This window comes from Physella acuta, unplaced genomic scaffold, assembly GCF_028476545.2.
Source record: "Physella acuta isolate Inbredline_101_S28 unplaced genomic scaffold, ASM2847654v3 ptg000773l, whole genome shotgun sequence".
In the NCBI taxonomy this organism is placed as follows: domain Eukaryota; kingdom Metazoa; phylum Mollusca; class Gastropoda; family Physidae; genus Physella; species Physella acuta.
In genome coordinates this window covers 53,724-75,988 of record NW_026732291.1, presented here as the reverse complement: position 1 = coordinate 75,988, position 22,265 = coordinate 53,724, and the positions used below count along the sequence as shown (strand labels likewise).

General features: G+C 35.6%; 2 protein-coding genes and 2 non-coding genes across 4 annotated transcripts; 1 reads left to right on the top strand and 3 right to left on the bottom strand.

The window, feature by feature from the left end:
- Nucleotides 1-2,564: 2,564 nt before the first annotated feature.
- Nucleotides 2,565-6,355, bottom strand: LOC131950593 (uncharacterized). Its single transcript, XM_059312812.1, has 3 exons — nt 6,128-6,355; nt 4,836-5,595; nt 2,565-4,262 (listed from the first exon to the last, which is right to left on the bottom strand). The coding sequence occupies exons 1-3, from the start codon at nt 6,311-6,313 to the stop codon at nt 3,421-3,423; spliced, it is 1,788 nt and encodes a 595-aa protein (XP_059168795.1). The 5' UTR covers nt 6,314-6,355; the 3' UTR covers nt 2,565-3,420.
- Nucleotides 6,356-8,560: 2,205 nt separating this feature from the next.
- Nucleotides 8,561-17,850, top strand: LOC131950584 (uncharacterized). Its single transcript, XM_059312805.1, has 9 exons — nt 8,561-8,612; nt 9,289-9,370; nt 9,674-9,840; nt 10,093-10,342; nt 10,890-11,055; nt 11,430-11,653; nt 13,037-13,221; nt 14,047-14,190; nt 16,132-17,850. Exons 4-9 carry the CDS (start codon nt 10,096-10,098, stop codon nt 17,236-17,238), a joined length of 2,073 nt encoding a protein of 690 aa, XP_059168788.1. The 5' UTR covers nt 8,561-8,612; nt 9,289-9,370; nt 9,674-9,840; nt 10,093-10,095; the 3' UTR covers nt 17,239-17,850.
- A 2,835-nt stretch (nt 17,851-20,685) lies between these two features.
- Trnam-cau (transfer RNA methionine (anticodon CAU)) lies at nt 20,686-20,757 on the bottom strand. Its single transcript has one exon. It is a non-coding gene; the product is annotated as a tRNA-Met (tRNA).
- Nucleotides 20,758-21,168: 411 nt separating this feature from the next.
- Nucleotides 21,169-21,240, bottom strand: Trnam-cau (transfer RNA methionine (anticodon CAU)). Its single transcript has one exon. It is a non-coding gene; the product is annotated as a tRNA-Met (tRNA).
- Nucleotides 21,241-22,265: the final 1,025 nt, after the last annotated feature.

The window sequence follows — 22,265 nt, the reverse complement described above, 5'->3', positions numbered from 1 at the left end:
CTGAAGTCACATTTTCATTTACATCAATGTTAATGTTTTAAATTGCCAGTTTATCTTTGAAATAATTCTTGGTTTCATTTTTTCTTTCATGTTAAACATGTCTGTCTTTAGTTTGTAACATGCACTTAACTAAAAATAAAGTAATGAAAAATTTTCTTCAATCTGTTCAGTTTTGTTTTTCATTGTTAATGTATGTAGCACATTTATAATAACAGAGGATTTTTTTTTATTATCAAGTCGAAAACTCATTAAAAGTTATTTTTTTTAATTCAACTTTTAACTCATTGATGGCTCTCAGAGTTCAATTTTTCCCTTCCCTCTCACATGCACTGCTTTTTTGTACATTTTACTTTAAAAGTTAAACAAAATGTGCAGCATTATTATGGGTTGTTGAGTGGTCACATTGGAGAATTTTTGTTAATAGTTATGTAGTCTTAGTTAGATTCTATACTTGTTTTGTTTTTATATTTATTTTAAATTTTAAGGTATTTTTCATTCAAGAAGAGAATTTAAATTTAGTTGGTTCTACTCCATGGGAAAACATTTCTCATCTGTAAATCTTAAGCTGAATAAACTTGCCACTATAACTGTTATAAAACTTAAGACCTACAATATTTGTATTTAATGTTTATTTTAATTTGATTCAGTATACATAGAAGATTCTTTTCTTATCACGCTGCAATATTATTTATTTTCTTTTTCATTTTTGTAATGTGTTAAAATTTAGAAAGCCCTTTGGAATAGATGCATCAGGCAAAAATGTTATTTATAACCTCAAAAAAAAAACAATATAAATATAAAAAATTGGACAAGAAGGTGTAATTCAGCTGTTAAGTATATTTCCCTACACTAGACATGTTTTCTTAAGTATTGGGCTTAGAATATTTTGTGACATTTTAAAATGTATTTGTATCTTTTTGAGGTTATCTGAACACCATCCATGTTTAACTAGTGATTTTGATAAGGAGAAGCATAAAGTGTAAGCCTTCTTTAAACCATCTGTTGTTCCATAAAGTACTTAGTATCTTAATCTGGTGATGTAATCTGATTTCAGTTGTGGTGTAATGTCTGAGATGTAATAGTTCTAACATTCCAAGATTTCAGAAAGGAACAGTTAATTTTTTGGCCAGTTGTATCAGACAGTGAAAAGTCACTAGTCACATTATGTTTTAGTATTTTTGCTTCTCTATGTATCATAAGTGTATATTGTATGGCATATTTATACTTGCTAAACTAACCCAAAAATACTCTAGATATACATGTTTCTACTGTCCTTAAATTTACCGTTTATTTATACACACTGGTTTCTTGTATAATTATTTATCCATCATCATCTTTTTTTTTGTTGGTGGTTTTGATTTTAAAATACTAATTACTACATGTAAAAAATGTGTATCCCTATTGTTTCTTAACACCTATTTTTTTTATAATCAGGGTAATTTTTAAATGTAAATCAAATGGATTCAGTTAAAAATAAGAATGCATAGCAAACTATAATAAATTATAGAACCTTGTGATCCATTTCAAAGCTTTAGACTGGAGTGACTGCTCTTGACTTTCAGCTTGTGGAACAATTACTTTTGATCCATTAAATAATTTAAATTATTTTTAGATCATGCTAATTAAACCCCCCATTCAATGAAAATGTATTGGCCTGGAGACATATCAACAGGCTACTACTAAACTATTTTGCTTTAAATCTGTCTTCCCCATTTAATGCTTTGGTGCTGTGCCAAATCTCTCATAGCATTTAATACTGAATGTTGCTCTACTGAAAACTGTTTCTACCCTTAGATTCAGTTACTAAATACTGTTGTTAAAAATAAACAAACCACTTCAAGTTTTGTTCTGTTTCTCCCCCACTACCTTGGTAAAAATGTTTATCAAAATTGTTCGCAAATACTTGTGTATAAAATGTTCTTCCATTAATGAATGACTCATGAGATATTTAAATAAAGTGTTAAAATGTTCATTGAGTTCTCACTTTTTTAAAAATTACATGTCTACTTAAGTTGCACAAAAGATAACAGCAATATTATAATAAAAGTTTTATTTTCACAGTGAAAAGAAAATCATTAGCACATAAACAGGATCTTAAAGGCTGCATTAAACACAAAGTACCAGAACAAACATTACCAAATGTGTAGAGAACAAGAAATATGCATTTTAAAAATTTTAACTATAAACATTTAGGGCAATTTAAAATCTGATTTTTACAATAATAGTTAATAGTTTGCATATATAATTTAGAAGAAGATTTAACATTTGAAGAAAAAATACATTTACTGAAAAACATAAAAATACACACCCAACATCAAAACAAAAATTTGACACCCGAATATTAATATGTGTAAAAAAATATGATATAAAAATGTAAAAAGTATAATAGAAGAAAGACTAAGTAAAAAGGTTTGATAAAAAATTGTATTGTCCCCTGAGATACTGCAGACATGTATGGTAGTGTTGACAAGCTTAGCTCACATGAAACTTGACCACTATAATGCCCTGTCTTAACTAAACTAATAACAGGTCTAGCAGTGGAGTTAGGGTTACATGAGTGGTGCTTGACTCGTACCAATCCCATCCTGCCTGTGAAATGTGGGTTGGTGTTTAGCGAGGTGTGGAGTACAATGCCCCTTACTACAGATACCAGGAGATGGAAGACATTTATTACGTCCGGGTTTGGTTCAACTCAGGAAATGATTCGTGGTTATCTTCAATACTTTTATTTGGACTCAATTTTTCACATCACAGCCTCGCCCTAACCGCTACCAACTAACCCCTTACAACCATTCACTCCAGCTTTTATACTGCATTCGACCTTTGGATATCAGTACATAACACACCGGGGTTAACAATACTCAAGGGTAAACTCAACTCACTCACGCACTCTCCCCTAACAACATTATCATCCTCTCTCAAAACCCTTTCACACACAAAATATCATTAAGTGAATGCCATTTCATCTTGTCTCTAGCTGTAGCCTCTATCTGTTGGAATATTAGGCTTCACACTTTTAACCCTTTCTCCATTCATCTTTTCCATGTTTCTTTTAGCCTTTACTCTAGCCCTATGGCATCTATCTAAGAACAGTTAGCTAATAAATTATTCTGATTCTGAGTACATGACCAAACCATCTCAATTTTCTGTTTAAACACCTCATTTGAGATGGTATTTGGCATGCAGATTCTTAATATTTGGTCCAACACTTGTTTTGGAAAGCTTCTTCTTTATTCTTTATTGCATAGGTTGTTTCCCAACATTCAGAATCATACAGAAGGAGACATTAAATATCTTAAATTTAATAATATCACAGTATCACATTGCATTTTGAATTTCAAAACCAAATTTAAACAGTAATTAGCATTTAATAATTTTAAAAAATAATTACATTTTTAAATACACATTTGATTTAGGTAATCAATAATAGCCTGAATACAAACACTGCACCTTAAGGGGCTTGGTAAAATATACACAACACATCCCGTTACCATAGTAACAAGCCACACCCTGTGTAACCGGAACTACCAAAGGCTGTTCAGAGTTAAGTGAGCATTCAAGGTCGCAAGCTTTCAAAATGTCAAAATTGGTTTGCTTAGACTCAACTCCTGAGGCAGTTTTTACTGTGAAATGAGCACTGCGTCCCTTGCCTGTGATTCTACAGTGGGGGAACTGGTCTTGTAGAAATGAAGACTGGTCCCTCATATCACCTCCAAGCTGATCTTGTTCATGAGGTGACACTAGACCCTGGTCTGCGAAATTATTATTTTTATTTTCCTCAACATCCTGTACTGTTTTTTCTGTTTTATTGGCATTTTTGAAACCCCCTTTCTGCTTTCTTTGTTTACTTTTCTTCCTCCCTGCTGTGGTCTGTTCAAATTTTTTCAGCTCCTTTTCTAGCTTAGATGGCTTTGTTAATTTCTTCAGCTTTCTTTTACTCGCACTGATGTAAACATCAGCATTTTGTTTAGAGTGGTTTCCCTTAACCTCAGTTATCCAGCTATCCTCCTCTGGTTTGTTGAACAGTGCCAATGCAGCACCATCGAGTGAGACTCTTGCGGCTATTGTTTTTAAAGTAATGATTAACCCTGTCACAGTCAGGTTAAATACTTTCCCACACGAGTTTTGAACATCTGGTCTGTTGAAATAGCTGCCAGAATCAGGCACTTTCCCCCATCCACAATACTTCGCTGTGCAATGGAGAAGTCGCCTTTTCTTCTCTGATTGGACATAGTATCGTTGCAGCAGTTGCTGAGCCATCTCTGTAGGAAAATGTAATTTTGTTAATGAATACCTCTAAAATATTTTGACAAAAATTCACTGAATGCTAGTATATCTAATGCTATTATTAGGTTATGCTATATTATCATGATGCTAAATTATGTTGTTTTTATGCAAGCTTAATTAATTTGCATTTATGAATTTCATTAATTTAATCATCTAACACCAGTGTGAGCAGGACATTTCCCCCTGGTCAATTACCCCCTCCCCGGTCACCTGTAGGACATTACCCCACCCAGTCAACTAACTGACCCTGTATATTTAATAGAACAGACAGATTCAGAATCTGTTAGGGGTGTGTGGGCATGGGAGGAGTAATGTCCTAGACCCGACCCAAAGCCTGTACCGCTTAATGGGCAATAACTCTCACAGTCAATCACTATATTGATTACTATAGAAATAGGGACACAAAATTTGTTTACGTTAATTGTATATAAAAGCACCTAAAAAGATTTAAGTGAAGTCATAAACTCAAAAAGATTAATATCTTTAATTTAATTTTTAAAATTATGAGACACTAAAATTTCCAATCTGCATAAATTATATTAGCTTACCTTCTGAAATATGATCTGGATTAATATTCATAGCATTCATAAAATCTGCCTTTAATTCTTTCAGCTTTGTCAAACACTCTGTGTATATATCTTCAGAAATCTGCCTCAAATAGTCAGATGTCTTCTCATTCGGAAACCAGGCGTAGTAGCCTGGGATTACTTTCTCAAACATACTCACTTTCTTCTCAAGAATATCAGCAGTCACACCATGTGAATTCCTATTGGCCAGTTCAAGAGGGTCCATTTTCCAGGGTGTTTTTGGCTCAACGAGAATAACAGTGTAGCCACTGGTTGCAGCAAGTTGAAAATAAAATTTCATCTCCCATTTGCGTACATTTGTGTTGTCAATGACAACCACGGGTGTTTGCTTTGAACATGCCAGTGAAGCTTTAGACTGGCAGTCTTCGTGGGCCGCATGGAGCAAATTCACATCATGATTGTAAGAGCCGTCCTCTGTGTAGAAATAATCATCAGCCGAGCAGACAGTGACATTGTGGAATGCTGACTTCAAAACGCTGACAACTGACGACTTACCAGACCCAGACAGGCCCCTCATGATAAACATGACTTTGGAATCTGGGTCATTTATGTGTCGGAAGGATTTTTTATCTGTGAAAAACACAAAGTCTAAGTAGTTTCTGTCCAAGTTGTTGTCAATGAATGTCAGGGGCTGAGTGTCAAAGCTAGATGCAACCTCTAGTGTTTCTTGTTTAACTACCTTCTCCTCTGAAATTATGAGTTCTGAGCATTCCTTTCCTTCCTAAAACAAAATATATTTTTTCTCTTAGTGATTAATAGAAACAATGAGGTATATAAGGAGAATCTAATATGCTATTGTTATTTTTTGTGATTAATAGAAACAATGAGGTATATAAAGGAGAATCTAATATGCTATCATTTTTTTTGTGATTAATAGAAACAATAAGGTATACGAGGAGAATCTAACACGCTATTATTTTTTTTTAAAAACATCAAGGTTATGAATATTTTGTGTACACACTAAGGAATATAGGATTTGCAATACATATTCATAAATCATTAAAAACATATTTAAACGGAACTAAAACAAGTTCCACAGAAATAACATGAGCAGATGTGGCAGAGTTCAATTGTTTCTGTTTCATTTGGGATGTGGTCAGTCCAATTACTAGCCATTTTTTCAATGAGTTTTTAGTTACTTTATTCAATAGCAGCATAATAAAATAACAACATAATAGGCTCTAGATCTAGATTCTACATGTCAATTTGAAACATTCATACATTAAAATTTAAAAAATTTACATTCATATTACCTTTATTAGATGTTCCTCCAAGGTGCTAGAAAGGTGCTGGATTGAACAAGTGATTTCATATTCACTAATCAAACATACTTGACAGCCGTTGTTGGTACAGGCATCAGTACAACTTCCATCTATATCATCCTCAACTTGGGGTTCAATGTAAACTGGGCTTAGTGCCATGAAACTGATGTAAGACATCTTTCCAGTTCCACATTGGTTTCTATTGCAACTTAAAACCTAATTTGAAATAAGTCTTTATAATTAATTAGTTAATGGTTTATTACATTATTTTAATTCTAGGATAGTCAAAAAAAATGTAGGCATGCATTTGTAGACAGCTTAAGCCTTAACCTTTTCTCACCCCCATTCCCCTATCCCTACTTTACATTGACATCACACCTAAGTTTAAGTTAGCCTACAACATACTTGGCTAACATTACAGCTCAGTTAGAGTACTGACTAGATTTAGATTAGAGTCAGTTAGACTTATGACTAAATCTCTAACTCAGAACTCAACAAGATGAGAACTCACACTTTCACACTGTGACTAGATCTAGATATCTAGAGCTACGGACCAACTATGGTACCTACACAACACAGTTTACTAACAGTGGACTAACACAGCCACCACAGTATTTTTTAAGTAAGGTAACACTACCGTAACTGTAACACTAAAATAACCTAACACTGGTGTTACTAACAGTAACAATAACACTAACACCACTCAGCTAACAACAGCAAACTTGAAGAAGTTAGGCGACTTGGGCCTACTTTTAAACTTTCAGTACTCTTGCTTGAGTCTTTTACTTACTTACTTTACTAGATCTATGGACTGGTAACTCTACTTTTAACTTGGCCTTATTAACTTTTAGATTTTAGTAGACCTACTTACTTTTTAATTTTTATACTTACTTTATCTTACACCTTAGAGTTTAGATCTAGAATATCTATACTCGAGATCTAGTGTATAAGAATGAGTGTAGCGGTGTAGAAGTCTATGTTATTGGATTGAGTTATTCAACAGTTATTGCAAAACATGACGACACTAGAATAGATCTCCTAAACTAACACATCCATACCATGTAACGCCAAGCATTCAAAATTACCAGAAAGTCACTTAAAATGAAGCAGTAAGTAATCGTTTGCAACAGAAACATAAATAATCATCATTCTTAGATCTAGAATCTAGATACATATTAAAATTAAATTAAGCTAGCATTGACTGGGTAACAATTGCAAAGAGCAATAAACGCAATATAGAATCTAAGTGAGCGCCGTTTTTTTAAACCTAGATCTAATATTTATTTTTCCCAACAATAGTTACTAAATTTTTAATTACTATTTAGTAATAGGCGACAAATGACTTATGTGAAGCTCGGAGCTATCGTAGTAGTAATTACTGCTAATAATTATTACATGACTAGGCCTCGAAGGATAATAACAGAGTTTCTTTCAGATATTTTTCCTCGGGGGAGAGGGAAGGGATTATAAGTGAAGGGGGGGGGGGGGGGATTTAAGATCTCCTTAGAGGGAGGCAGACTAAGTGATATCTAAAACAAACTCTGGAAATACAAATTGGTAGACAATTGTAGTAGGCCATGTGAATAGATCATCTCGATCATGTCTAAAAGTTCGGAAAAAAATACCAAACAAAATGACTCAAAAGGGACGGCGTGGTCGAATAGTAGAGCATTCAACTCATAACCCAAAAGTCTCGAGTTCGAATCCGGGTTGAAGTCCGTAGAGGCGTAGATGGTCCCTGATACAACCCACCTCTGATGGGTACATGCCTCACGTTAGAGAAAGTAAAGGCGGCTGTACATATTCAACACTCTATTCCTTTATATTTATGCTGAGGTCGCAGAAGCAGGTGAGTTTCTTTCAGGCATCTCTCCAGGGCACCGCTTCGACCCCCCCCCCGAGAAATATCCTAATTAAAAAGAAATACTGTTCACTTGATCTTTGGGCCGTCTGCTTCGTAAGGGAACTTTACTTAAATGTCAAATGTCTAATCAAACATTGACAATTTTTTGTTGCAGCAACCAAACCAATTTTGTTAAGCTAATGATTCATGTTAAATCAGTTAATATCAAGCACTAAACGTGTTAAATATTCCTACTATTATACTTGCATAACGCACTTTATTCACATGGGCTAACGCTGCACTTAATCAGTGTTTCGTTAAGTAGTTTTATTGTTCCATCGTGACTTTTCCTTTCGATTTTATCCATTTCCGTTTATTCATTGCAATTTGACAAACGTAAATCTAGATGTGGAACTATTGTTGTTACTGTTGTAGGCCTACCTAGTCTAGATTTCAAAGATCTAGATTTCTAGATCTAGACTATATCTGATTTAATAATTTAGAATAGATCTAGATCTATATAGAATTTAGATTCTAATTGTACTGAGACAGGCAAAACAAAAACTTATTTACTTGGACTTGGAATTGTTGAAAAAGCCTGAAAAAGGCGAAGAACTCCGGGAAAAAAAACGGGTATGGTATGCCCCTGCTGGGCCCCTAACCTGAGCATAGAGAATTAAAAAATAACGACGCAGAAGATCTATAACTATAGGCCTAGACTCTAGATCTATAGAGTATAGAGGATTATTTATTATAGATGCCTCATTTAGTCATTAATCTTCGTAATAATCTTAGATTAGTTAGAAATAGAGTCTAAGATTTTTTTGACACTTGGAGAATAAGGCTATGCTGCTATAGGCCTATATAAAAATAAATATTAATTAATTACTAGTGTGGTCAGTACTATGCCAAGCTGCCTTTACTTTCCCTAACGTGAGTTAGGTAATAGGTACCCATCAGAGTTGGGTGCAGTCAGGGACGTTCTACTGACTTGAACCCGGATTCAAACTCGAGACTTTCGGATTAGTAGTCAAGCTCTCTACCGCTAGACCACACTGTCCCGTAATATCACCCAGTAAAATATATAATAGTATAGAAATAAAGATCTATACTATAGTATTCTATAGGCCAACCTATAGACTATAGTATACTCTAAGTATAGTATAGTATAAGTATAGGCCTGCAGGCTATTAATATTTTAATAGGCCTAGAATTAGATCTATTAGACCTATTTATTCAAATTATTTACTTTTTAGGCCAGATGCTTCAATAAATAAATGTCTGAATATTTTAATATTTTTCTTTTCAGTTGAAAAGATCCTGTAACTTTAAGAAACAGCACAATAATGTTTTGTATCCACAAATTAAATGCTGATTGATCTTCAAAGGAGGTAAAAAAAAATTACATAGACTAAAAAGTTAAGTTAAAAGTATAGGCCTACTATTTTTTTATGTCATAGATATGCCCAGCTGTATTTACTTAACTGATGTGAGTCAGGTACGCAACAGAGCTGGGTAGACTCAGATGAACTCTAGCCATGGATCTGAACTCTAGACTTTCTGGTTAGCAGTACCATACAACCATGCTGTCCCATTTGTTGTCTGTTGATCTATTATTTGTACTAAATTAACATATGAACATATAACTTTAAATTTACGTTAAGATGTTCCTACTAAATTGTTTTATTTTTCAGAATGTTTGTAGCTAAGGAGTTTTATAAGCATAGAAGGTGTTTTGAACCGTGGTCAGAGTATTTTACTGAAATGGGGAGTGATGTTTTAAAGGAACAAACTATTCATTGTGTGGAGATAAAATATTGAACTGCTAAAACAGTGTTTTTGAGAAGTCATTCTTTTGAAGGTAATTAATTGTAAATAGATATCTTTTATTTAAGGTGAAATAGTTTATTTTAGGGCTATTTCAAAACTAGATTGCAAATACCTTAAACTTTTATAAATCTTTTTATCTATAACTCATATTATTAATACTTCTTTCTTCAGATAGCCTACTAAAATATAAGATAAGTAATTAGTTTGGCCTTCAGAAAAGAGTCACTCTTTTTTGAGTAGCTTTGTAAAGAGATATAAAATAGTTTTTTTATTTGTGTCACAGGTAATGGAAGTCCCAGAAATTACTCGTCAAACCGCATTCAAATCCAAACCCTGGGGTGCCGCTAGTGCTGTCTACAATGGCGCTGTCTACATTGACCACCTGCCCTCTTATGAGAAATTGTTCCAGAACATTTTCCTAAAGAACCAGCTGTGCATTGTTGGTCCGTCCGCCACCTCGCAGTGGTCCAGTAAAAAGGACTGGGTTTTGAAAGACGGGAGCCCAAATTTTCACTTCCTGATGGAGAAATTTGGTGTGTGCACATTTCTTGTATAAATTACTCACAAATCTGGTAGAATGACCTTTTACCTCATCATCGTGGTATTTTTCCTATTTGTACCCTAAGACCAGTGGCGCAGCCAGGATATTGTCTCAATGGGGGGTTCCAATTTTTACCCTGGTACAAACTTTCGCTTTGCACCCCACCCCCCCCCCCCCCCTCAAACTTTCGCTTTGCACCCCACCCCCATACTTTCGATTTTGCACACCCCCCCTCATACCGAGGGGTCTATGGGGGGGGGGGGGGGGGGTTATGACCCCCCTAACCCCCCCTGCCTAAGACACATGGCAGATGAAGTAGCGTACGTCTGTTTCAATTACTTTGGCATGTATAAGGATATTTGGTCAAAACTATACCCAGCCAGCTTTGTTTTGTTAGCATGAGTCAGATACCCATCAGAGCTGGGTGAACTCAGGGACGTCTTATAGAAACATACCTGTGATCTGAACTCAAGACTTTTTTGTTAGTAGATGCAATCTCTACCATTCAACCACACAGCGTTGATGTATTTGTTTTGTAGGTGACGCCACAGCCCCAATAGCAGACTGCAATGTAGAAGAGTACTGTGCCCACCCAAAGACAGAGATGAGCGTTAAAAACTTCCTGCTTTACTGGATGAAACACAGGTCACAAGGTCACCCAGGCGATGCCAAATGTCTGTACCTGAAGGACTGGCACTTCACCAGGTGTGTCCATACTTCTATGTACTTTTCTTTTTCTGACACGTTCATTTTGTTAAATTTTGCACAAAAATATTTTTCATTTTATTTACTGTAAGATTTTGTCCTTATGTTACCGTAGTCCTATTTATTCCCTTTGGTTGCATAGGGCCTCAACAACTATCTACTACTTTGTTTCGTCTTTAGACTGAACAATGTAATTAAAAATTAAGATTATAATATAAGACTAGATTAAGCAATTAAAAATGTGTGGCTTGCTGTCAGTTTTCTGGGCCCAAGTGTCATGTCTAAGTATCAAGGTTCAAACATGGTTTGATGCTAAATGTTATTATAAGTATTACATACCTATTCAGGATGATCTAACTGTACACATTTTTCAGATGTTTCCCATCATACAATGCATATTCTCCACCTGCCTTCCTCTGTTCTGATTGGATGAATGAATTCTGGGATGTCCGGGATGATGTGAGTAACCATGACGACTACAGGTTTGTCTACATGGGACCAAAGAACTCCTGGACCCCCTTCCATGCTGACGTCCTGCACTCTTACAGCTGGTCCGCAAACATCTGCGGCCTCAAGAAATGGATCTTCTTTCCTCCAGGTCTGCACCCATTCATTATCCAACATGTTTACCACACAGTAAAATGAGGTTTAAGACATTACCGCCTAAAACTTAACCCTTACCTCTGTAATTATTTGATCCAGTCCACCCTAGATGAATATTACCCCAGGATTCTTTTTACTTTCTCTTATAGAGAAAGTCTTGTAATCGAGCAAAAAAAAAACGAGATTTTTACAAATCTTGACGTTTTACACCTCACTGATACGGAAAAACATAATTTTGCAATCTTGTCCGTATGTCTGTGTGTGCCTGTCTGTGTGTAAACATGATAACTTGAGTACCGTTACACCTAGGTTGATGAAATTTCATATATAAGTATTTTATCAAAATCGTAGATCCTGATCAACTTTTGAGCGATTTGAGTAAGAGATCTAATTCTCTACCTTCTGTCAAATTTTGAGTAATTTCCGTTGACCTGAAGTACTAATTTACGCTATTTTCGATTTCTCAAAAAACATGTAAATTTATAAAGTACTAATAATATTGCGCACTATTATGCACATTTTGTTTTGGCGTTCGCTTGGTGCGCAATTCTTTTTTCTATGAGATTCTATTCTGTTTTTAAAAGTTTAAGTAATTAAAAATCATGTCTATATTTCAAGTTATATAAGAATATTCGAGAAAGTTTAGGGGAGATCACTCCCGGTTTATTTAACTCCAGATCTGGACCCATTCATTCTCCATTATGTTTCTAACCACAGTTAGATGAGGCTTAGGACATTACCCCATAAAACTTAGCCCTTACCCCAGTAATTATTCGATCCACCTTAGATAAATATTCCCCCAGGATTCTTTTTTAACTCCAGATCTGAACCCATTCATTATCCATTATGTTTCTAACCATAGTTAGGTGAGGCTTAGGACATTACCCCCCTGTCATTTAACCCCCAGCACCGTTATATATACCATCCACCCTAGATGAATATAGCTTTAGGGAGATTCTTTTTTCAACTCCAGGTGAAGCATAGGGTCAATGCTTTTTTTGTCTGTTGCTATTTTTCTACATTTATTTTCAAGTCTTTCCAATAATTTTCCTGTCTTTTTCAACTTCTCCATGGAGTCCATGCTAGGTGTTTATGTGTCTCCCTCTTTTTCTTGACTCTAGTGGATTATATATGCCTTGTTTGTGATAGTTTTTTCAATATATGACCTAACCCTCCCCACTGTCTTTTCTGAAGTTCTTGCTCCGCTTGGATTTGTCCTTACCCATACTACTGGGGCTAGTTTCTTTGGAGGTGGGGGGGGGGGGTTAATTTCCTGTTCTCAGTTCAATGCTATTCATATTCTGTATCCAAATGGTTTCTTATCATATTGTCAAAAAAAATTTAAGTAAAAATTAAATTTCCTTTGTCTCTCACATAGGTGCTGAAATATATCTGAAAGACAAACACAGGCAGTTGGTATTTGACCTGCGCAGTGATGAGTTGGCTGATGTCGACAAGTACCCAGACGCCTTCAGGGTGCTGGAGGGTGCCATCACAGTGTTCCAGAACCCAGGGGAAGTTATCTTCATACCCAGTGGCTGGTACCATCAGGTGTTTAACTTGGTAAGTCAGGAATGTTGAGTTATCATCTTTTCCAGTTGGAGCCCAAAGACAAATTGTGCAGGTTTGTTTCAATAACCTCGACATACAGAAGGTAGTGATGTCAGCACTATGTCCAGCCACCTTTGCTCCCTGAATGTGAATCAGGTACCCATCAGAGCTATGTGGACTTAGGGATGTTCTACAGACTTGAATCCTGGATCCGAAACCTGAGATTTTCGGGTTAGCCGTCACAAGCTTTACCATCTGACCAGATGTTGAGTACTAATTGTATAATCCAAAATCAAGTGCTTCAGGTTACTGGGAGAGAGTGGATAAGCCTGGTGTAAATCACTGGTCTCACAACATGGGTGATAGAGATTCTTTAACCCATTGTGATCTGAAAGGCTCAAGAGAGATTGTTAGAGATGGTTTTGCTGTATAAGGCTGTCTGTCAGGATTAACAACATTGCTGAAAACAGTAATGCAGTTGTATATTTAGAGGCCATCTTGCTGATTCTCTTATAAGTAAAAACATCATCAGGAAATATGGTTTTTATAATACTAGAGATCTAATTTAAACAAAAAAAAAACAACCTAAAAAGATAAAAAAAACTAGGGAAAGTTTTGCTTATGAAACAAAGTTCCAATTAAAATGAACTATCTAAACTAACTTTGTGCTCATTTAGTATTTTTACTTACTTTATTGCTGATATATCTGTATAGTTACATGTTGTACCCTATTTTTTTAGATCCCTTCAAGCCTAACAACTGCACTTAATGAGTGAACTTTGACCTACCATGCCTTAGTGTTGTAATAATGTGAATACCACTTTGTTCACCTACCAGGAAGACACCATCTCCATCAACCACAACTGGATGAATGGCTGCAGCACTCACCTGACCTGGAGGTTCATCAAAAGTCGACTGGTCGATGTTCAGAGAGAGATATCTGACTGTAAGGGGGTTGATGGATGGGATGAGCAGTGTCAGGTAATCTTGACTGTAGGGTGGGGGGGGGAGAATGAGCAGTGTCAGGTAATCTTGACTGTAGGGGGGGGGGGGATGAGCATGGTCAGGTAATCTTGACTGTTGGGGTGGACGGGGGGGGGGGGGGAAATGAGCAGTGTCAGGTAATCTTTAATCTTGACTAGTGTGTGGGGGGGGGGGGGGGATGGAAGGAGTGAGCAGTGTCAGGTAATCTTGACTGTAGGGTGGGGGGGGGGGGAATGAGCAGTGTCAGGTAATCTTTAATCTTGACTAGTGTGTGGGGGGGGGGAGGATGGAAGGAGTGAGCAGTGTCAGGTAATCTTGACTGTAGGGTGGGGGGGGGGGGAATGAGCAGTGTCAGGTAATCTTTAATCTTGACTAGTGTGTGGGGGGGGGGATGGAAGGAGTGAGCAGTGTCAGGTAATCTTTAATCTTGACTAGTGTGTGGGGGGGGGGGGGAGGATGGAAGGAGTGAGCAGTGTCAGGTAATCTTGACTGTTGGGTGGGGGGGATGAGCAGTGTCAGGTGAAGTCTGATATGAGGAGGTGGGGGGGTTGATGGATGGGATGAGCAGTGTCAGATAATTTTGACTAGGATGGGGGGGGGATGAGCAGTGTCAGGTAATGTCTACTATAAGTAAGGGAGGGGAGGGGGGGGGTTGATGGATGGGACAAGCAGTGTCAGGTAATTTTGTTGGATAAAAATTATTTAAGATCCACTGAGAGAGTATCAGGTAGTGGTTATGTTAAGGTAAAGTTACCCTTTTTGAACCTGGTGGTCCATGGAGCAGATAAAGTAGAGTTCACCTGTTTTTTTTATTTTACCTTGGCATATGAAGAGATAGTGTGGTCAGAACTATGCCCAGCGTCTTTTACTTTTCACAACCTGAGTCAGGTACCCATCAAAGCTGGGTGGACTCGTTTGTACTCACTCCCAGGATCCAAACTCCATACTTGCTTTGGGTTAGTAGTTGTATGTTCTACCTTTTGACCACACTGTTCCATCAAGTAATCTCAGACAGTTCATTTAACATTCAAGGAAAGGTGTGTGTTATGATGCATGTTTGACTAGGGCTATGGGTGCGCATGATTGATGGTGCGGCCGTATATTGAACGAGTGAGTGTGTGACGCTGTACACAAGAAAGTGACGTTTTAGTGTGAGTTCCGTTGTTGCCGGGAAGAAGATTGAAGTTAGTCTTGTCCGTGTGATGTTAGAGTTAGGTTGTCTAGTTGTAGTATCGTGTGTTCAGGCTGTCCGATGTTTATTTATATGGTGCAATAAATTGAGTTAGTAACCGATGTCATTCTGTTAAATCATTCGTAAGCGTTGATGTCGCCGTGTCCCAAGATATACTATAGCATAGCTAAACATAATCAAATGGTGGTGATATGGAAAGATGGTATTGGATCAGGTAGTTGTACCCTCTCACTGCATAACTGTGGTACACATATAGAACTCAGCAGTTATAACAGTGTGGCTAAGTGTCCACCTTAAGAAGTTCTGGTCCACCAGCCTAGTTTGTAACTTCTTGAACTATTAAAAGCAACAGTGCAGTGGCTTAAGCCTGTCATATACATGGGCATTAGAATTGTTGTTTTCAAGTGAACTGATATTAATTGTTGACAGTGTTATATCAATGCCCTAATTTAACACAAGCTAGTGATAATAACTATTAAGCCTTAGCCATAATAAAGAGTTGAACTTGATAATAACTTTTACTGTTGTTCTATGTGAAATAAGTAAAAAGAAGGAGCTGTGTATCAGCCTACACATCTAGTTGGAGCTCTGTTATGTTACATGCAGTCATGGATAAATTCAACTCATTTAGTATATATTTTTAAATTAAATTTAATTACACCAATTTTCATGTTTGTAATCTATTTTTATTTTTAATATTGTAATTTTATTACTTGATTTTCTGAAAGTCTGTTCCTGTCTTTCAGATGATTCTTAAAGCAGACAGTGGCATCGATTACCTCGAGTTCTACAACTTTCTAGCAACCATAGCAGAACATCGTTTGGCACCTTTAAAGCAGTACATCAAAGATCTCCATATGTCCAGAACTGCAGGATCAAACAAGGCAGCAGACCACGCCAACAGTTTTATAAATAACCACACCGCTCCCTATCACTGTGATATTGTAAACAGTCAGAGTACATGTCCATCTGGTCAGTGCGGAGACGACCCCTCTGTTGATTGCAACCAAAATAATTTATCTTACGATTACCATTTAGCTGGTAGTAACCATGACAAAGTCCTAAACACTGCTCAGTTTTGTACCAGTGACACCCCCGCCTCACTGTCACATCTGGTCTGTGATGCTAACCGAGGTGATACTGTTTCCTTGTTGTCTTGCAATACGTGTATAAACTTCCCGGGTAATGAAGATGGATCTCTGTGTGATAGAATCTCTGAGAACAAAAAAATATCTCCGGCTTCTATTGGCGCCAGAGATGATTTTGGTTCAGAAAATTTTGTTTCGGGCTCCAATACTTTAGAAAATAAATATTTAAAATCACATTTTCTCGATAAAGTTGATGAAAGTAGCAATTCAGGTTTAACAGATTTAATGAATTGTATGCTAAAAACAAAAATGATAGATACTTTTGAAGAGTTATGTGTGGAAAGTAAAAAGAGAGTAATTGCATATTCTAAAAGTGAACAAAGTATGGATGAAGATGCTGTTGATAATTTTTGTTTCTGTCTTTTAACTGGAAAAATTATATGTTACAATGAACACATGCAGCATTATAAAAAAGTGCATAATTCTTCTAGCTTAAATGAAAAGACTGAAGAAAAAAATCTGGAATTGTCCGTGTTTGATTCACCTGATGATCATAAGGGTTGCCCACATTGGGCTCACTGTGGGCCAAATTTGGCATTGTTTGATATCAGACGTGTTTTTGAGCTAGTGAAAGATATGCTGGCCCAGGCTGAGTTCCAGACCATTTTAAATACACCGGAGTGTTTTGTCAAGCTGCGTGTCCACCCGTCTGATTTGATTAGTCAAATCAGCGTTGTTCTGGCTCAGTTGCGTCTAGTTGACTAGTGCTTGAAAAAAAATTGGGCTAAGCTTTAACTTCACTTTCATAATATTTAAGAGTTTTCTGTGTTGAAGCCATAATGGTACAAATTATGCAACAAGTTTTATTGTTTATACTTTTTTTAAAATCAAAGTTTATAAATTTGTTTTTATTGGGTAAAATAACTGTTTTTGTAAGTCATTTTGTAAACAAAAGATTTACATAAACAAATGCAAGTTTTGCATATTTATCTGAATCCTTCTTTAACATCAAGTCATTCATTGTGAAAATATTTATGTTTGTGTTCATTTTATCTCTAATTGAGATATAAAACATTGGACAGTAGTCTAATGGAACTCATTTTTTTCAATTGGCATATCAATATCAGTATTACATTTTTTAAAATGATAATTTTACTGAATAATTTCTAAAGATAAATTTTTTTCTTTCAAACTAGTCTCCAGTGATTTTACTTTGTTAAAATATTAATATAACTGGCATTTGTTTGAAGTCAATTTTTTAAACTATGAATTTTAAAAAGCACTTTATTTAAAAAATTTTCTTTGGATTTTTATTTTGTAGTTGATTTTTATATTTTATAGTTACTTTGGACTGTTTTTTATTCCAGTTCTTAATTTTTTTTTGTTCTTTTAATTAACCCCTTTACCGTGGAAATTTTTTTTTTTTTGGAAACTGTAATTGTTTTTTTTTTTTTCATTATTTGATTTGTTATGTTGTCCTGACAAAATAAAACACGTGATGACCTATTTTTATCATCCGCTGTTTAACTGGCTGTTAGATTAGCCTCCCTCTACCTTGTTATTGATTTCCAATGCTATTTTCATATCAAGATGAGTTAACTCGGGACGCACGGCACACAGATGACTTTTTTATCTGAAGACGAGTTAACTCGTGATGTACGGTTAAGCCCAAGATTTTATATGACGAGTTAACTCATGACACACGGTAAAGGGGTTAAGGAGCTTAATGCATAGGCCTACTAATGGAAAATTTAGGTGTAAAAATATATACCTGTATCACAACACATGATGTCTCGGCACGTAGCTTTAAGTTTTATTTACCTAATAATAAAACATGTACTGTATAAAAATGTTTGTAATACAAACTAAAGTACTTTACAAAAAAATTTCTTAGAATGTTTTGTTTCTGTAAAACCTAACAGCTTAATGCCTTGAACCTCAAACTATTTTATTTTGTTTTTCAACATTTACTGTTTCAATTATATAATAATAATATTAATTTCTATGGTATCTATAAATGAAACACTAATCTGTTTTTAATCTACATTTAGCATGTATTACATTTTAATAATAGCTTGAGCTATAAATAGCTTAAGAGTTTTTTAACCTAAATTTGAACTTTATAAAATGTTTCCTGCTTGTGACAATTTTGTGAATTGAAATCCTTTAATTCAACTTCATTTCTAAGTTAATTTTTTTTTTCAAGTTTTGTAAAATTTTATTTAATTGGTCTCATAAATTTATTATAAGGCAAAGAGTTTGAATTTTGAGATAATTGAAATGCTTAATACTGTGTTAACTTTCTAATGTGCATATATGGCTAATAATAAGTTAAAAGAGTTTAAACTACTGGGGCAGGGGAGGTAATTTAACAATTTTTGTGATATTTATGATTCCTACATCACATTGATATGTGTTAAGCTTGAGTTACCAAATCATGTAAAAATCGTAACATTAAGGGTTTAGTTAGCTGTGTAACTGTTACTGAAATCTTGATGAGTTGTAACAAGAGGATTTAGGATGCCGTCATTTTAAAATGTTTATTAACTTGCTACTCCATGATGCTAGCAAAATAATTAATCTATAATCCATTTAATGTATCACAAATTAATTACAAAAATCTATTTAATCCTGATACTTGGAGCATGTAAAACAATTGTTTCTTTTTAAACCCGGACATAATGAAATTATTTTAGTTAATCCTAGGCAAATTAATTATTCTTTTTAATCCTTAACTGGTTACATATTAGTCAATGATTATATTAATTTCTTGACTTTAATCAATTATTCTGTTTAATCCTCACACTGTAATTTGCACAAATGATCTTGACTTACCTCTTCACTTCACAATTTCTTTTTTACTTTTAAACTGAACACCTAACTTACTAAACAAAATCTATTTATAACCTGCTTTTATTTAACTGCTGCTACTGTTATCCACTTGTTACTGTACGCTTGGGCATTTTTTCCTCACCATTTTTTGGTGCGATTGAAATAGACAAAAAAGCTTTTAGTATGCACAAGCCAATAAATCATTGAACAAATTCTTGTTATTTGTTTCGTTATCTTTCTACTGCGTTCTTTAAATTCTTTAAATTGTAAAGTTGGACAGTTTTTCAGCATTTTAGTTAGACTAGATTGTTTTTAAACTGTTAGAAAAATGTATCAATAACTTTAACCCAGCTCCGGGAATATTTTTGGGAAAACAACACCCTTAAGAACACTAACTTTAATGGAGGTGTTAGAAAAAAATGTGTTTTCTATTTATGTGAGCGGGTGGTGGCGACATACTGTGACGAAGAAACTAATCCGGCAGGGGTAAAAAAAAAATCGTCAAATTAAGTTTGACTGCCCAAGTCATCACTTAAAAAGCAAAGAACAATGAGAGGTAGCTGATGAGGCTCGATAGCTGGTGACAGCAGCATATCTAGCAGAGAGTAGTTCAAAATCAAACAACTGAAAAGCAGGCTGAAATCGGGGTCAACGGTCTCAATGGCGCATAACCAGTTGACACGTATACTTAATTGTGTTTGAGGGGGATCCCTTCCAACACTAAAATTAAGAACGAAGAAGAAGAAACAACTGCTGCCCAGAGTTTCTTCCAGGCATCTCTTCGGGGTGGGGGGGGGGGGGGGCACCATAGCCCACCCCCCCCCCCCAAACGAAATGGAATTTATATAGAAAATATATACTTAAGACAGTGTCCGCCCCCCCCCCCCCCCCCCCCACTGAAAATTGTTGTCCGCTCAAGGTACACAGCTAACAGTAATATAAAACATGTAACATAACCTGGATTCGCTGAATGTCAAAACGATAGACAATTTTTATATATCGTCGAAGGTAAAAAAAATAAGTCGTGTAATGGAAACGGTGCTACGTAAACATGAGTTTACTTTTTAAAGTAGTGAGTTGGTTTGTTCTAGTAGCTAGTGATTTAGCATGTTTGACAATTATCAATCCATAGGCTACAATAAATTGATTTAGTTTATTTATTGTTCTTAATTAACTAAGCATTTTACATTGATGGCGTACGTTTTATCAGTAACTAAGCTATTGCATTCAAAATCAACATGACATCTAATTCCAAAATAATTGCAATACACATAGACATGCTCTCGTAGTCTTTTATGAATTGATTTGCCGATCGTAGAAGTATGTACGTTTTTTATTCGCATATATATATATATAGTTACATATTGAAAACAAAATGTTTAGCAGAGCGTGGTTTCGATCCACGGACCTCTGGGTTATGGGCCCAGCACGCTTCCACTGCGCCACTCTGCTGTTGAGAGACATATGTTTTTATAGCATTTTAAATACGTTGGATTAAGTTGTTTGAATTTCTTCGAAAGAAGCACATTGAACTTAATTAATTTGACGTGGAAATATCACACATCATATAACAAAAATTATGGAGCCTAAAACTAGTGTGTAAGATCTATGTGATGGTTTAACACATGTCCTATTTTTTGCTATTTATCACATGAATTACCCCAAATAAACTAAAGGTTTGTCATTAATCATGTACATCAGTCTAGATACTGCATTTAAAAGCATAAAACGAAATAATTTCTTCCAAAATATCCACATTACCTAAACATACTTTCACAATGTTATTATTTACAACTTTAACACAACATGGATTTAGGCAGAATTCTGTACATTTTCTCAAAAGAAAAAAAAAAGAAAAAAATCTAGCAGAGCGTGGTTTCGATCCACGGACCTCTGGGTTATGGGCCCAGCACGCTTCCACTGCGCCACTCTGCTGTTATTAATATGAACCGGGTTCAATCCATTTATCCTCTCTATATTACGCCGAGTGAAACGTCTACACCTTATCGGCTGAGTTCAACATTGAAAGTATTCTAGGCTCACAAGAAGAACAAGAGAACATGTTACTGGATTCTCAACCCCAGGAGTAATCTCAACTGAAGGAGACAACACTAAATGTTTCTCAAGAACCCGGAGACACGGTGAGTACTTAAGTTTCCTACTCGCAGTCCTCGGAAGAAGCTCACTCTTGCTGTTACCGTTGCCCGAGATAGTTTCACGCATGAGAGATTCCTCTACCCCCCTCGGATGGAGTTCAACGTTCTAGGCTCGTAGGTACAAGAGAAAACGTCAGCGGATTCTCAACTTTACAGGAGACAACACAAACGGTTTCTCTAGAACTTGGAGACTGTTGTTGAAGATCTTCGGGCAGGTAGTGGTCAACTCTCTAGCATTCCACTATTCAAGACAAAATTTTGTATCATTTATTATATTATATATATAAATAAATACATAAATAAATATATTATCTCTCTCTCTACTCTCTCTCTATATAGATCTATATAGAGAGAGTGAGAGAGAAAGAGAGAGATGGATATATTTATATGAATATTAATTCGTAAGTTTACATACAATGCGCGTACGTTCAAGGACGCAGAGGTTATAAAATGCAGTTAGGCTTACGCTGCTATTTTGTGGGGCGATACATTTTTGTGATACATTTAAATTTTAACTTTTAAATGTCTGAGAAACAAAAGTAGAAAAAAGAATTGCACACTAAGTGAACGCCCAATAAAATGTGTATAATAGTGCGGAATATTATATGTACTTTATACATTCACATGCGTTTTTTTTTTTGAGAAATCGGAAATAGCCTTCTTCTTCTTCTTCTTCGTTCTTAATTATTAGCGTTGAAGGGGATCGAGATTTATCTGCCGGTGGGTTTGAACTCGAGACTTTTTGTTCGAATTTATCAACCATGAGCTTTTTGCCGACTCGACCACGCCTCCAACACAATTAAG